Raw genomic sequence first — 16,162 nt, forward strand, 5'->3', positions numbered from 1 at the left:
TCATCCCAGAGATGAGAATATCCCAAAGCTCTGCTCACTGGCATATTTTCTGCTTTCTTCCCTAACAGGGCATACCAACCCTGGTGTACAGACATGAGCAAAATTATGAGCATCTCTTCAATGATATCAACAGTAAGCTGAGCCAGGTAAGCTTCTGAGAAGAGCTTCATAGTAAAGAGATAAGGGAGACGCTGGATTTGAACCTGAGTCTTCCTGATCCTAGTCCAACACTGTACTATATTTGCTCTCTGGAGACTGAACATGAAGTTATGACAGCCTATGCTGCGTTTGGCTATGTTTTATAATTGTTTCATATCCTGTAGGATTGCCTGCTCATCTTTTCTTTAGAGCAAAAGGAAGCAGTGATGAATGTATTATGGTGGATTTTTGTTCCCTTGAATTACAGATTTCTCTTCCAAATTCCACAATTGGCATGATCAGTGGAAAGTTGCCATCCTACAGTGACATCTGTGAAGCGCTGTCTGTCACCGAAATAACCTTAGGATTCCTGGCTAAGGCTGGAGGAGACTCAAAGATGACTTTGACTGAATATGTTGAAGATATCCTGCAAATGAGCAGTCAGACAAATGACCACGTGCTGAAGGTGAGCGCAGGGGATCAGGGCCTTAACTTGTCTCTATGGGGTGAGGGTAAACCAGGCTAGACTAAAATAATGAATATATCACTTGCCCCCAGTTCAAGGAAGGCAGCTACCTTTCTCCCTGCCCCATATTCTTCATAATTTATCTTTGCTCCTCAGGTAGGCGTGACTGCAGGCACATGTTCTTAGGTAGCCCTTTGCAGTCCCCTAGAACAGCTTAATGCAGCCGGTGTTGAGAAACATTTAATTAAAAGAGGTTTACAGTATGGCAAGAGTTGGGAATATGCCCAGCCCTTTTTGCCATTCTTAGAAGGATGTGTGGTGGGGATGGTGATGAGCAATGGTTAACTTTCAGTGATGCAAGAGATGAGACTGCAAGTGATGAGACTTATTTTATTGAATCATTCTTGTTACTTAGTTGATTTTTTTTCTCATCAAGATTGCTTCAGTTACCTGGTTCTTGCCAGTTTCCCTGCTTATAGTTACGGCGGGTTAGTTGTATTAGTCTGCTACAGTGGAAAAATGCATAAAATCAAGTGCCCTATGACAGCCTAAAGACTAATGTACTGAATTTGTAAATCAGGTGCCACAAAACTTGTTTTTGCTTAAGTTCTTATATATGGGTTCTTTTAAGCTTCCCCATCCCAGTTCTAAATTTGTCTTTCATAGCTTTTGTAAAACTAGTTCTGACTTGTAACTCTCTTTCAAAAAACAGATGTTTGTGTGTTTCTTTCAGGCACTGAGCCAGTGTCACCTCGAGCACACCATTGCACTGTGGCAGCTCCTTTCGTGCTATAAATCCGAACGGCTGCTGCATCTGAAAAGGGTAGGAAGGACAAAGTGGGGGAAAGTGTGTGATAACTTGATGATTCATTTCTCTGTTTCCCCCTCTGCTCCTAACAGTGCTGTTGTGTCTCTCTTCCTTACCATCTACCTTCCAGGATCCCTTCACAGAGGTTGGTGCAGCCTATAAAGAGGAGCTCACTGCAGAGAACACAGAACTCCTCAATGCCTTCCTTATGCAGGCTGGGCTGGGGTCCTTCCTCCAAGAGTTGCACGAAATGATCATCCTGAAGCTCAAACATCCCAAAGATCAGGAGGTGTTCGATCCCAAGTGGAGGTAAGAGCCTGTCAAGCCCAATCTTTGCATATTTTCTTCATCACCTAAATCAGGGGTCGGCAACCCGCGGCTCCGGAGCCGCATGTGGCTCTTTTACACCTTTGCCGCGGCTCCGGGGCGGATACTAGCGAGGGGAGGAGGCGCATTGTGCACCCCGACACTCCCCACTGTGGCGGGCGCTGTACTGGCTGTGACGTCGCATGGGGGCGGTGCGTGCATTAGTCACGCACCGTCCCGACGTCACCTTCCCGCCCGTTGTCAGATCGGAGGGCAGCAGCGTGCATGCAGGTCTATGACTGCAAGGAGGAAGATGACGTCCCTGTTTTGGACCCCCGGTAGGCCAGCCATGGATAAAGGCAAGAAAAGAAAAATTTCTGAGGAAAACAGAGTGTTTAATGATACATGGACAGAATCATTTGCATTCACTACTGGAAACAATATATGCAGTGTTATATTTGTTTTAAATGTCGCAATGGTTTTGTGGCTCCCAGTTTTTTTTCCTTCGGAAACGGGTCCAAGTGGCTCTTTTTGTCTTAAAGGTTGCAGACCCCTGACCTAAATGTAGCTCTTTTTGTGCTCGTGAACAGTGCCATGTACTGCAGAATAGCTGATTATACTTTGTGCTCACTCTCTTTCTCTATTTCCCAGTCTTAGGGACACACTTATTTCATACCTCGAAAGGAAAGGGAGCAACATATTAGAAGAACTAGAAGATACATTCCCAGAAGAGATCCCGCTCTCCCAGTGTATCGCTGCCTGGAAAGTGGCTGCCACTCTTAAACGAGAACGAAGACTTGGTTAATGCAGCAGCATCAATGGCAGACAGTGCATCCTCTCTTCTTGCCCAACCAACTTTTAAAAAAAAAATTACTGAAGAGCAAAGTACTGGATTTTTAGGTCTTGCTTTCCTTGCACTAAGAAAAAAAAAAACACACACACACACACAACAAAACCCAAAAAACCAAAAACTAAACTAAAGGAGATCCTAACTGAAAGTGTAATTGCACATTATTAGGAATAATTACTGCTTCAGAAGCTGAAGGAAACACTTACCCTCCCTACAACTAACTACAGTGGTACCTCAGGTTAAGTACTTAATTCGTTCTGGAAGTCCGTACTTAATCTGAAACTGTTCTTAACCTGAAGCACCACTTTAGCTAATGGGGCCTCCCGCTGCCACTGCGCCACCGGAACATGATTTCAATTCTCATCCTGAAGCAAAGTTCTTAACCTTAAGCACTATTTCTGGGTTAGCGGAGTCTGTAACCTGAAGCGTATGTAACCTGAAGCGTATGTAACCCGAGGTACCACTGTATACATTTCCCCCATATAAAATGCAAGTTAGTGATTCAATCACATTCAAATAACGGGGTAGAAAAAGCAATTGGATTCAATAGCCAGAACTAGATGTGTAGTGTCACAGGCCGCTGGGTCAGAGGCAATGAACTAATCTCCCTTCTCTCAGGTATTTTACTCTGTGCAATGGTGTTCACACTTTGGAAAGAAATGAATTAGCAACGGCTGAAGTACACTGATGGGTGTGAAGCTGATTTCAGAGATGATGCATCAAACAGTAGTTTTTATAAGCATTTTATAAAGAAGTACAGGATACATATTTTGGGTAACATGTGAACACATTAGAAGCCCAGCACTGGATACTATAAGTACACAGTTAAATGAGTGTGAACATGGCCCTAAGTTATGTCAGTGCTTAGTCAAGGAAATAGTTTCAGGTAGCTGCCTTAAAAGCAATTCAGTTAAAAAGCATACACTCAGGTGTGACCTAAGTTGCCTTTAGCCTATCCCCCCCCCCCCTTTGCCCTTATGAAAGAACTTTTATTTCTGTTGGATAAAAACGTAGATATTAATTGGTATTTTTGAACATGCATGCAAAAAAAAAGTGTATCTGATTTTCATTGCACTAAATTATGATTGTGTTTAATATGACATTTGAACTGAGTAATTGAACTGTGAATCTGATGTGAAGACAACAAACCTCACACTTCTTCTACACATTGTTAATGAGTAAGCAATACTCATGGTCTGCTCCAGAGTTGTGCTTACACAATGCATTGGCTAAAGTGATGTCATTAGCAGTGGGGTTCCAATTCATTGTGCTTTCAGAGCAGTAGACTTGGAATCCTACTATGGATGAGCCCATGGTCAGTTTTCACCAATGTATAAGAGCTCTATAGCTGCTCACTCCATTTAATAAATGAAATGTTTGCTACAAAAAGGCGTCCATTGCATTAACAATGACTTGTATTTATGTGCTATAGTAAGGAAATGCTGGATTATTTAAATTCTGGTTGAGAAAATAATCTTTAAGCCAAACTATTTGGGGATGGGGGTTGAATTGTTTCAACCATAAATGAGCTCAATTCAATAGGTGCAGGCACCCTTACCCAGTCCTGCAGAAAATTGTTTCTTGATACAGAAGTATGTACACCAGGGGTCAGCAAACTTTTTCAGCAGGGGGGCGGTCCACTGTCCCTTAGACCTTGTGCAGAGCCGACTATATTTTGAAAGAAAGAAAAATGAATGAATTCCTATGCCCCACAAATAACCCAGAGATGCATTTTAAATAAAAGGACACATTCTACTCATGTAAAAACACACTGGTTCCTGGACCATCCGTGGGGCGGATTTAGAAGGTGATTGGGCGGGATCCGGCCCCCCCAGGCCTTAGTTTGCTTACCCATGATGTACACACGTCATTCTTCCTGGAACTGACAGAACCATTCAGCAGACTTCTCTTTTTAAATGATCGCAAGCAAAGGTTTACTGCAGGGCATTCAACAAAGGGGTAGGTGTGCAATGTCCCACATTAAGTGACTGCTTGTTCTCTGTTCAACATTAAAAGGCCAACACATGGACCGTGGTTCCATGAACATGTTTTTTCTTTTTTGGAGGGGGTTATACATACCGTATTTTTCGCCCTATAGGACGCACCGTCCCATAAGGCGCACCTAGTTTTTTGGGGGGGAAATAAAGGAAAAAAATTATTTCCCCCCCAGGCGCGGGGTTGGGGAAGCCCGAGCTTCCCCCGACCCCAGCCCCCAAACAGGCAGCTCTCTGCAAGCCGTGGGAGCCCAGTGCTGGCTCCCGCTGCTAGCGGAGAGGTCCGCGAAGCCTGGGCGCGCTGAGCTCAGCGCGCGCAGGCTTCGGCATGCAGGCACGTCTCCGCCAGCAGCGGGAGCGTTCCCGCTGCTAGCGGAGAGGTCCGCGAAGCCTGGGCGCGCTGAGCTCAGCGCGCGCAGGCTTCCGCATGCAGGCACCTCTCCGCCAGCAGCGGGAGCGTTCCCGCTGCTAGCGGAGAGGTCCGCGAAGCCTGGGCGCGCTGAGCTCAGCGCGCGCAGGCTTCCGCATGCAGGCACCTCTCCGCCAGCAGCGGGAGCGTTCCCGCTGCTAGCGGAGAGGTCCGCGAAGCCTGGGCGCGCTGAGCTCAGCGCGCGCAGGCTTCGGCATGCAGGCACGTCTCCGCCAGCAGCGGGAGTGCTCCCGCTGCTAGCGGAGAGGTCCGCGAAGCCTGGGCGCGCTGAGCTCAGCGCGCGCAGGCTTCGGCATGCAGGCACCTCTCCGCCAGCAGCGGGAGCGTTCCCGCTGCTAGCGGAGAGGTCCGCGAAGCCTGGGCGCGCTGAGCTCAGCGCGCGCAGGCTTCGGCATGCAGGCACGTCTCCGCCAGCAGCGGGAGCGTTCCCGCTGCTAGCGGAGAGGTCCGCGAAGCCTGGGCGCGCTGAGCTCAGCGCGCGCAGGCTTCCGCATGCAGGCACCTCTCCGCCAGCAGCGGGAGCGTTCCCGCTGCTAGCGGAGAGGTCCGCGAAGCCTGGGCGCGCTGAGCTCAGCGCGCGCAGGCTTCGGCATGCAGGCACGTCTCCGCCAGCAGCGGGAGCGTTCCCGCTGCTAGCGGAGAGGTCCGCGAAGCCTGGGCGCGCTGAGCTCAGCGCGCGCAGGCTTCGGCATGCAGGCACGTCTCCGCCAGCAGCGGGAGCGTTCCCGCTGCTAGCGGAGAGGTCCGCGAAGCCTGGGCGCGCTGAGCTCAGCGCGCGCAGGCTTCGGCATGCAGGCACGTCTCCGCCAGCAGCGGGAGCGTTCCCGCTGCTAGCGGAGAGGTCCGCGAAGCCTGGGCGCGCTGAGCTCAGCGCGCGCAGGCTTCCGCATGCAGGCACCTCTCCGCCAGCAGCGGGAGCGCTCCTGCTGTTTGCGGAGAGGTCCGCGAAGCCTGCATTCGCCCCATAGGACGCACCCAGATTTCCCCTTCATTTTTGGAGGGGAAAAAGTGCGTCCTATAGGGCGAAAAATACGGTAATGCTTATTGCCATTATGTGGATGGCCTGTGAATTTTTGCACCTTTCTCTATAAACATCCTTTCCCTATGCATGGTCAGAAACACAGATTTTCTTGATTGGTTCATTTGGTTATCATTCTAGAACAGGCTCCTAGAGCTCTTTAGAAAGTTTAATTGCTCCAGAGAAGCCTGTGAGAGGGCAGGTGATCTACAATCTGCCATTTCACAACAGCAGTTTATTAAGACAACTTGAGTGTTACATAAATCCACAGGAGACAGTTATTAAGCTCCATTCTTCTTAAAATGTCCATCTCAAGCACAATAAGGCACTAGAAGGATGAAAAGAAGCCAGGCCACCAGCCACCCTGTGTGTGTGCATAAATATGCATTTAAAGAGTACTCATTTTAAGTATAACTCTAGAAGTGTAAACATTTCCAAGAAGACTCAACCCACACTCCTAATGTATTTGAACACTTGCAGAACAAAACATTGATTTTGCTTTCTATTCTGGTAGGCCTGTCTTTGAAAATCATGCCTCCCAGATACACACAGCTCTAGATTTTTCCTAAAACCACAATTTCCCCAGTCAATTTACTTCTTTTTAAATCAGATTTATTATTCATTCTTGATCACAAGAGTTGTAATTTAAACCTGGCAGCTCTTGTCTTTTGCCTGTTATTAACAGCAGCACAGTAAAAAAATAATAATGCTCAGGTCATCTCTTGAATACAATAAATAAATTAGGGTAGCCAGGTTGCAACCTGAAGCTTCCCGGTTGCAAACAGATCAAATGCACTTACAGCTGCACCTTAAAAAACATGACTGCCAAATAACGATTTAGCTCAGCAGGTTCACAGGGGGGTTATGGGTTCGAACCCCACATTGGGTGAAAGATTCCTGCATTGCTGGGGGCTGGACTAGATGAGCCTTGTGGTCGCCAATTCTGGTGGCTAATGATGCAACTCAGGTCTGACATCTAGCCTGAACCCTCCTAAGAAAATCAAAGAATCAGGTTGCATAGCTAGTAACTCTCCTAATTAAGAACCAAAGGCCTGGCCATATAATAATAGTTTTGTCCGGCACCTAGAAACAGGTTAAGGATGGCTGCAGGGGAAAAAAAGATAACGATGTTTTGACTCGAAGCACTATATTATGATGCCTCTGTATACCGGATCTTGGGAATCGCGTTGCGAGAGGAGGCTTTTCAGGGGCAGCTGTAAAAACAAGGTGCTGGACCACATGGGCCTTCGGCCTGAATCCTGCAGACCCCTTCCTTCCGTTCTTCCGTAGTTCTGGGCTGCGTCAAAAGGTGTTTGCCGATGGATGGGGATATTTGGAGGTGACCCGTTGTCCCTTCCCCCGTTCTGCCGGTTTGGAACGAAGCCAAGCCCTGCCCTTGGATGTCTCGCGGCCATCGGGAATTCCCCGTTTCCGGCTACAGCCGGGAGGGAGGGACGGACAGAGCGGCGAGGCTGAGCTGTGGTGGGTGGGGTGGCGCTCGGAAACGAAACTATGCGCATCCTCCAATAAGAAGAAGCCGAGCGGCGAGGGGGAAAGCGAAACTTTGCCGGCTTGCCTTGCCTTGCTCAGCTGCTGGTGCGTCAGAGAGGAGCGGACTTAGCAGAAGCGGGGAAGCGTCCTTTCTGCTGAGCTGCGGGGTAGCCATTGCGGAGTTAAGCCGAGGTGAGTAACACGAAGGTGGCAGGTGTCGCCTAGGGAAGCAACCTGGCCGGCTTCGCGGCGTGACCCGTTAAAACCTTTTGCAGGCACCTAGGATAGAAACCTCTGCTCGCCTCCAAGCGGGGAAGGGGGGGGGGGATGGCTTTTGCTGTCGCTTCTGCTAAACTTTTTGCAAGCTCGGGATGGGGGTGGGGGGGGGGCTGGGACACGTTTTTGTGTTCTTTTGCCCGTTTGCTTTTTCCCCGGCCGTGGGTGGCGGCGGCACCTGCGTGGATATTAAACGGAGTGGAACTGCAAAGGGGAGTGGGGCACGGTTTGTTACATCGCTTATATATAGGGCAGTTTGCAAAGCTGGGCGAGGAGGGGCGAGTAGCTTTCCTGGGTCTCCGCTATTGCCCTCGCTATTGAGGTGTGGTGTTGGTTTTGCTGCGGTGGGAAGACGAAGAGGTCCCCACCTTTGCCCTGATGATATTGCGAATTTAAGCAAAGCGGCAGAGCCCCCAAAGTCCGCTTCATTGCTTTTGGGCTGCGGGGTCATGCGGCCCTCGTCGACTTTCTGTTTCACTTCCGTGAGCAGACGCTGGGCCTTTTGAACTTTGCTTTTTTATTTTTAAAGAAGTAATGTTTATGGCATGCTCTTGCCGGATACAATCTCCTGGATCTGGCAAGGATTCGATGTCTGGAATGGTCAACTTCTTGATAATGGCCTAAGTATGGGCCGTAAAGGTAAGAAAGGAAGTGGCTGTGTACCAGGGGGCAAGTAGGTGGGGCCCCTCCCTCAGCTGGCTGTGGTAGCTAAGCGAAAGCCCTAGGTGTGTGTTTTTTTCCAAAGAGTGAAATTTGTTCCAATTTGTGTGGTAAAAATAGTAATTTGCTGGAAACCAGCGAATAATGCGTTGCAAACCCATATAAAGAAGGTAATCTCTATGAATTCTGGGGTTTGTAGTGCAGGACCAGCTGCATCTACCAGTTGTAGGTGGGCTGGAGACAGAGACTGATCACCCGTTATATTTGCATAGTGGCTGCTGATTGGGCCATTGCACTATCTGGCCCCGGGCCTGGAGTCCAGGGGTTGTGTGTGCTGAAGTGAAAGCTTTTGTATCTCTCTCTCTCTCTCTCTCTCTCACACACACACTCTCTCTCTCTCTCTCTCTCTCTCACTACAGTATTAGATATGTGGAAGAGCTGAGGCAAAATTTACAGACCTTTTGCACTCTTCTCTTTCCTATTTCAGTTAGTAGTGTCCAAGCTATCTCAACATGTATGTTGCCAAGATGCTATTTTGACCCCAATATTCTAGTTTTAAAATGGCGGCCGTCTCCAAGTGCCCAGTGTGGGGATGGGCCTTGTGCCTTGCCACCCTTCAGTGGGTTTTCCTGACACGTTTCCCAATCCTTTAACAGTTGCATGTCATAGGCAGAGGTTAAGTGGGTGTAAGTGCCGCTTTGTCTCTTTGCTGCGGAAGGACGGCTTCTGCCAGGAGATTTTGAGGTGTGATCCTTTTGGGAAGCCGTATAAATAAATAAATAAATACCAGAGGTGTTGTGAGGTGACAAGATCTTCCTGTCCTCAGCACCTTGTCTCAAGTGGAGGAGTCTGAGGAATGGAGCCAACTTTGTCTTTTCCCATCACCAGTGTAGGTGGAATCTTGAGGCAACAATTTGTGTTTGGCCTCCTCAGAATAAATACATACATATACACACATATGTTCCTTTGCTGTTAAGGACTTGTAAGCCAAACTGCTATGACCTTAAAGCACATAAGTAGCTGTACAAATAAGCTGCATTGTATTTAGCAAAATATCAGGCAGTGAAAGAGAAAACCGATGGGAGATTACACTTGAATTGGGCCTTGCTGATTCAATGAGACCATTGTGGGTTGGTAGTTCAATACAAAAGCACTCTCCTGGTCAGTGATAAATTGTGGATAATGGAGTACAGTACTGACATAAAGTTTAGCAGTAATGCAGTATAAGCTTTGAAATCTTCATAACTGCATTGTGTTATCTCACAATGTTTATGAGGTGGACAGGAGAAATGGTGCTTAGTCTTTAAAGGGTGAATGGCATTTCTTGTGTGATTTAAGACAGGCTGCAGTTTCTCTTTGGTTAGTTACTTATAGGTGAAGGGGAACGTGTCTTTGTATATGTTCAAAGAAACCTTTTTCTTACCTAGATGTAAATGTAAATACTGTAATTATGAGCAGAGATAGGGTGGGGGTGATGCTAAATGGGCACACTAAAAAGAACAGGGATGGACCTACAAGAAGAATAGTACCTGCAAGAGAGACTTTAAATCACTGCTCCTGCTAACTGGTTTTGAGGAAGAGACAGCATGGGTGAGAAGACCACTTACTACTAGCTTTGATTAGTTGCACACTTTGTAGTATTAAAGTGTAGGTAAACTGAAGGCAGAAACTGAGCAAGAGACGTGGTAAATGCCCATCACCACTACTTAAAGCAATATACATATACCATACTGCACAGGCACTGCCAAAATAAATGTTTAGCTCAAAATACTGACATGCTTAGACACCAAACTACCTGAAGGAGAATCTCCACCCCATCATTCAGCCCAGACACCAGGGTGGATTTGATTTAAATCAAATCGATTTAAATCACTAGTCAGTAAGACTTTATTTTATTTTATTTTTAAAGAAAGACTCGTTCTTGCTGGTATAATCTTAATATTTACAAACAAAGGAAGCTTTCATTTTTGGAATAATAAATTTTCAGAGTAGTTTTTACAGTTATATCAAAAATTACTGATTTGGTTATACTATTAAAAATACATAGACAGATACTTATGAAATTATTGTGAGGTTTAATAAGTTAACTGTTTATATTTGGACAACTTTTCTTCTGTACTTTATTGGAAAGAGAAAAATAATCATTTTCTTAACAACAATTTAAACAATTTATTTAACTAAATCAATAACATTATAGCATATGTATCCATGTTTGTTAACTGTTGTGGTTAAACGTTTTTTTCCAAAAAACTTAGACTGAGCTTTAGCACACATGAAAAACTTAAAACAAATCCTTATTTCCCGATGAATAGCCTTTGGACTATAAAGTAACTTAAACAGAAAACGATCTTTAGAAAGATTTTTCCTCCAAAAGCATTTTATTTTTAAAATCCTATTAAAATTTTTAAAAATCAGATTTTTTTTAAATGAAAAAAAAAATTGATTTTTATCCACCCTGCCGGACACTGAGATCCAGCTCCGAGGGCCTTCTGGCAGTTCCCTCACTGCGAGAAGTGAGGTTACATGGAACCAGGAACAAGGCCTTCTCGGTAGTGGCACCTGCCCTGTGGAACACCCTCCTATCAGGTGCCAAGAAAATAAACAACTATCTGACTTCTGAAGGCAGCCCTGTTTAGGGAAGTTCTTTATGTTTTAAGTTTTATTGTGTTTTTAATATTCTGTTGGGAACCACCCATAGGCTAAGGAGGCCTAGCCAGATGAGTGGGGTATAAGTGATAAATTATTTTTATTACTACTTATTAGAACATCTTGCAACAGGTTTGACGCATTATGACTTAAGTTTATGTCTGTTCTTGGTTAGTTTTATAAGAATTCATTAGGGTTCATGAGGCAAAATACTTTGTATTAAAAGTAGTATTGTTACTGTTATATTTACAATGAACTTTTCAGCCAAGTTCATTTAAGCCAAAGCAGCTTAAAACTATTAAAATTCACTACAAAGATACAAGTTATAACTTTGATTACGTTTTGAAGTCTGATGTTAATTTTAGAATTATTATAATTGAAACCTATCTGTATGCATTTTTGTGTGTGTGTTTGAGGTGGGTTCCTGTGTTTATAACATACTGTTAAAATACAGAACTAGTGAACGTATCCTGATCTGATGAATCATTAAGCAGAACTACATTTATTAATTCTCTATGAGTATATGAAATGTTACTCCAGTTAGTTTCGTTTCACTGAGTGAAACAATATGCAAGCAAGTTGTATGACTAATGTCATCTCACCCCATTTGTCTTACGTTTTCTTGCTTTCCAACAGGCTGGGGGAAAAACTTCACCCTGGATCAGCAATTGCATGAAAAGGGCTTTAAATGCCCTGAATGTGGCAGTGCTCAGCCTGCATCTCACAAATTCTGCAGTGACTGTGGGAAGAAGTTAGCTGAGTCTTCTTCTACCAGCACACAAAGTAAGTGATTTACAGCCTTAACCAAGAATCACAAAATGGTGAACAACTACTTTCCAATATGAATTAGGGATACAATGAAAATATGTAAGACAGGAAAAGTTCTAGAATCATTGGTGTCTGTCTGGTTTATTGCCCCCCTTGCCTATGAATGTTCTGGACATTGCAGAGTTGTTGCTGGCCAGTCAATGTCCTTACCTCTCCTTGCCTTTTTGTGTTCCTGTAACTCTGTATTGGAGAGTAAGAATAGTAAGTGTAAAATTCAACTGGTAGTACAGTGGTACCTCGGTTTAAGAATAGTCCTGTTTAAGAACGATTCAATTTATGAACTCTGCAAAACCGGAAATAGTGTCCCAGTTTGCAAACTTTACCTCAGTCTAAGAATGGAATCTGAACAATGGAAGGGCACCGGCGGTGGGAGGCCTCATTAGGGAAAGGGCGCCTCAGTTTAAGAACGGACTTCCGGAACAGATTAAGTTTGTAAACCGAGGTACCACTGTAATTTAATCAATAATAGCATGAGATGTATATAAGTTCCAGTTTGTGCATATGTTATTTCTGTCTCTCTCTCCACTCTTTTATCCCATACCATGTTTTCATTCTCTTTTGGAGTATTTGTTGTAGAGCTAAATGCACTGTTTTAAAAACCACTAAACCCATGCCCCCAAACCTTAACTGGGTAAATGTGTTGGGGTATGTGTTCCTGGAAGTCCAAAGAAGTGATTAAATTTCTCCAACAGCAAGACACAGGCTTAGCAGTATTTTACGGATTATATTGCCTCCATTCATAGTTCAAGACATTATACATTTCACACATATGACAAGACAAGTTCTCCAAGCTTCTAAACACTAGCAGCTCCAACTTACTCAAATTTTACAGAAAGCAATTGTCCAAACGCCTGACTCTTGCAACTTCCCACAGTTCTCTGTTCTCCAAACTGCCCTCTTCTCTTCCTCAGGAATGTGGATGTGGGAGAATATTTCATATGCAACAGTACGTGATAAGTCACCCAGCAACTAGATAAGAAAACCACAAGCCCCTTGCAGCTGCTCTTTGGAAAAAATAAATGAATGTCCAGCTTTCCCCCCTCCAGCTTTTTGTCCTTCTCTTGCCCATTTTCTGCACACTCCTAACACTTCCCTTACCTCATGATTCCTATTACACATCTACTTTCCCTTATGCTATAAAGTGAGGAATGCTACAGCACTCTGCGATCTATGCAAACATAGATCCAAAAACACCTCTCTGTCCCTTACCTGAGAGATACTATCTTAAGAATCTAATGGTGGTAACAAGAGGCTGTTCTTCCTTCTCACCATGCCATCTGCAGTGGGGGGGGGGGGGGAATGTTTGACAAGCATAATTATGGCCCAAACATGCTAGAATAACACCACGGGGGGGAAACAGCTGTTAGAAGGCTTGTTATGTGACCCATTTATTTATTTATTTATTTATTTATTTATTTATTTATTAAAACATTCTGTCTGTCTTAGACAAAATGCCAAACGCGGCTTACATAAAAAAATCAAATAGGCACAGCCAAATGGGTTGGTGGACATTAGTCATACAGCTTGCATATGTGTTGTTAACACTCTGTGTGGAAAAAAACCTGAAACATTAAGATATATACAGCAACAGACTTTAAAAAACACTGCAGACCAAAATGGCAATGGTGCAATAGCCACAGAGAAAGTGTAACTTACTTTGTTGTTGTACATTAATTAAAAGAATTACTTTCTGCAGTATGATGAATGGGATGCGCTAATAAAATGAAATGTGAATTATAGAGACAGTATCTGAGATGTGTTGTTGCATCAGAAAGGCAAGCATATGCTCTTCAATTTCTTCATTGAAAGAGAGGTGTAACCTGGGGTTCATGCCTGGGGATTTAATAATTAAATAATGCTCTTTGTGGGCCTGACAGAAAATTTACTGACTTCTGTGTCTAAAAATGTTGGTTCCTGTTCACCACTGAGACCCCCAGCCCTGCCTCTGAACTAATGTCAGACTTCTCCATAGATAACTTTCTGCAATTCTTCTGTTTCAGTTGCAGAAAACAGAGATGCAAAACTGACTTCAGTGCTGGAGATGGAGCCTGGGGGCGAACTGAGAGTGGAAAGCTCCCCTTCCTTGGGATCTTCCGTTGATAAGCAGCCACTAACTGGGGAAGCACAAGGGGAGCCAGAAAAATCTTTATCTGAGAGCCCTGGGAGTCAAGCCTCTCTCACACAGAAAAAAGTGAGTACATTTGAGAACAGGTTGGGCATAGTGCAGAGATTTCAGAAATACAAACTTTTGCTTCCTGCTGTCTGCTATGGTGGAGCTGTTAAGTGTGCTTTGCTGATGCTTCTTGAAATGGCCACTTGGTTTAAAGTTGCTGCATTGATAGGCAAGCAGTTACATTTTGCTTACAAATGCTAAGCTCTCTGAAAGCAAGGCTATTTTTCAACAGGCAGTAAAAGTTGAGAACGATGTTGACTGGAATGAGTTGAATGAGGATGATAACCCTCCTTCCAGAAAAAGGAAAAAGGAGAAACCAGACCTATATGAGGGCAGCAGCCCATGCTCAAGCCCGCAGCAGGTAGTTTTTCCTATGTGCAGTGAGTAATTAAGTAAGTGAATTGGTCTGAAGTATCAGTTGCCAGTCAAGTGTCTGCTGTGAATTGCTGATTGGAAAAATGCATTTTTGTCAGAATCCTTGACTAGCTCTTGCAAATAGAAAACCCTGCCCAAAATCCTGGAGAGCTGCTGCCACTGCACTGAGCTGGATGGACCAATGGCCTGATTCAATCTAAGGCAGCTTCCTATGAAAGCTAGGTTTTCTCACCCATGGAAAATGGCAGCCATGGGTGCATTATGTTCCATCTTCAGATTCAGGTCCAGTTTCAAGGGACGCTCCACAAAGAGCATATTACAGTAATCCAGTCTTGAGTTCACCAATGCATGAGTCATAGCAGAAAGTTATTTCTGTCCAGGAAAGTGCATAATTGCATACCAACCAGTTGATAGGAGGTGCTCCTTGCCATGGATTGAAGGACAAGTAATTAGTAGTACAGTCGTACCTCTGCTCCCGAATGCCTTAGGAGTTGAACGTTCCGGCTCCCGAATGATCGAAAACCAGAAGTGAGTGTTCTGGTTTTCGAACGCTTTTTTGGAAGCCCGAATGTCCAACACAGCTTCCGCTATTGTTTCTGGCGTGCCTCCGCATTCGGAAACCAATCAGAAACCATGCCTTGGTTTCTGAACATTTCGGAAGTTGAACGGACTTCCAGAATGGATTATGTTTGACTTACAAAGTACCACTGTAATAATAACGGATGTGCCTAGGTCTTTTCCATAGCTAAGAGTGGAAGCATATGCTGGGAAGGTTAATATTGAGGATGTAGGGCGAATGATCTATTCTTGCTTTACCTCTGAACCTTTAAAAGCAGGCTTTCTCCATTTTAAGAAGTGAGTGTTATTTTATTTTATTTTTTCCATCATGCAGAAGAAGAAAAAGAAGAAGAAAAAGAAAAAGAAAAGGCATCCCTCAGATGAAGAAGTTCAGGACTCCTCAATGACATCCTTGACAAGATTTTTTAGTTCAGCACCACCAAGTCTTGATCACTTTAGCCCTGAAGTGACAGATGCAAAAAACCAACCAAAGGAAATTCAAAGCCCAGAAGATAAATTGACCAAATCAGACAAGGAGTCAGATGGTGACAGTGGAGGTCAGATTAAAAGTAGCTCCTTAGACATAAATCAGAGTCTAGCAGTTGTTGCAGAAAAATATGTTGGTGATATTGATACCAAGAGTCAGGATAGTAATAATGGTGCAGCAGACCAGCATGTTGGTGCTGCAGTTGCAGAAGAGAAGATGGAGGAGGAAAGCTCTGAAAAGAATGATGTAATTGGTGAACAAACAGGTTCTAGTAAAGAACAAAGTAAGACAAGTTCTACTGCAACTGATCTGTCTCAGGGAAATATATCAGATACCCAGACTTTGGTTGCAGCACAACCTAATTCTGATGGAGATGCAGAGAGTGCCTCTTTGGACCCTTGCTGTACTGGTGAATCTTCCGAAAATAAAGTTGCAAAATCAAGTACAGAAGATCAAAATCGGGAAATTAAGACAACTTCGTCTGAATCGGAAGTGAGCCCGGGTCGTAAGAAAAAAGTTGAAGAGACCAAGCAACAGACAAGTGCTTCGGTTTCAAAGGTATGTTGCCTGCAGTCCTATTGGCTGTCTCATTGTGTGGGCATATGTCTGCTTCCATTGCCTTCTTGGGTGTTTTCCTGAATAGGAGAGTTCGAGCTGC

The 16,162-nt window shown here is 44.6% G+C and overlaps 2 protein-coding genes across 4 annotated transcripts in view; both read left to right on the forward strand.

Moving 5' to 3' along the window:
• The window catches only part of LOC310671367 (E3 ubiquitin-protein ligase RNF213-like), a 92,507-nt gene extending 88,550 nt beyond the window's left edge, over positions 1–3,957 (forward strand). Inside the window, exons 62-66 of the mRNA XM_083427157.1 lie at positions 69–146; positions 407–604; positions 1,338–1,427; positions 1,543–1,721; positions 2,370–3,957. Of these exons, the coding sequence (XP_083283283.1) occupies positions 69–146; positions 407–604; positions 1,338–1,427; positions 1,543–1,721; positions 2,370–2,523 (699 nt within the window). The 3' untranslated portion in view covers positions 2,524–3,957. The remainder of the gene's footprint in view (positions 1–68; positions 147–406; positions 605–1,337; positions 1,428–1,542; positions 1,722–2,369) is intronic.
• Positions 3,958–7,500: 3,543 nt separating this feature from the next.
• LOC310671364 (E3 ubiquitin-protein ligase RNF213-like) overlaps positions 7,501–16,162 on the forward strand; it is a 90,049-nt gene continuing 81,387 nt past the window's right edge. The window contains exons 1-5 of one of the 3 annotated variants that reach the window (XM_083427137.1): positions 7,583–7,693; positions 11,720–11,866; positions 13,912–14,102; positions 14,317–14,445; positions 15,352–16,062. In XM_083427137.1, the coding sequence (XP_083283263.1) occupies positions 13,953–14,102; positions 14,317–14,445; positions 15,352–16,062 (990 nt within the window). In that variant the 5' untranslated portion in view covers positions 7,583–7,693; positions 11,720–11,866; positions 13,912–13,952. Of the gene's footprint in view, positions 7,694–8,764; positions 10,028–11,719; positions 11,867–13,911; positions 14,103–14,316; positions 14,446–15,351; positions 16,063–16,162 lie in introns of those variants that run through there. The other 2 variants (XM_083427136.1, XM_083427138.1) reach the window with 2 other exon arrangements.

The sequence above is a fragment of the Podarcis tiliguerta genome (assembly GCF_965153285.1).
Source record: "Podarcis tiliguerta genome assembly, chromosome: 2".
Classification (NCBI taxonomy): Eukaryota; Metazoa; Chordata; class Lepidosauria; order Squamata; family Lacertidae; genus Podarcis; species Podarcis tiliguerta.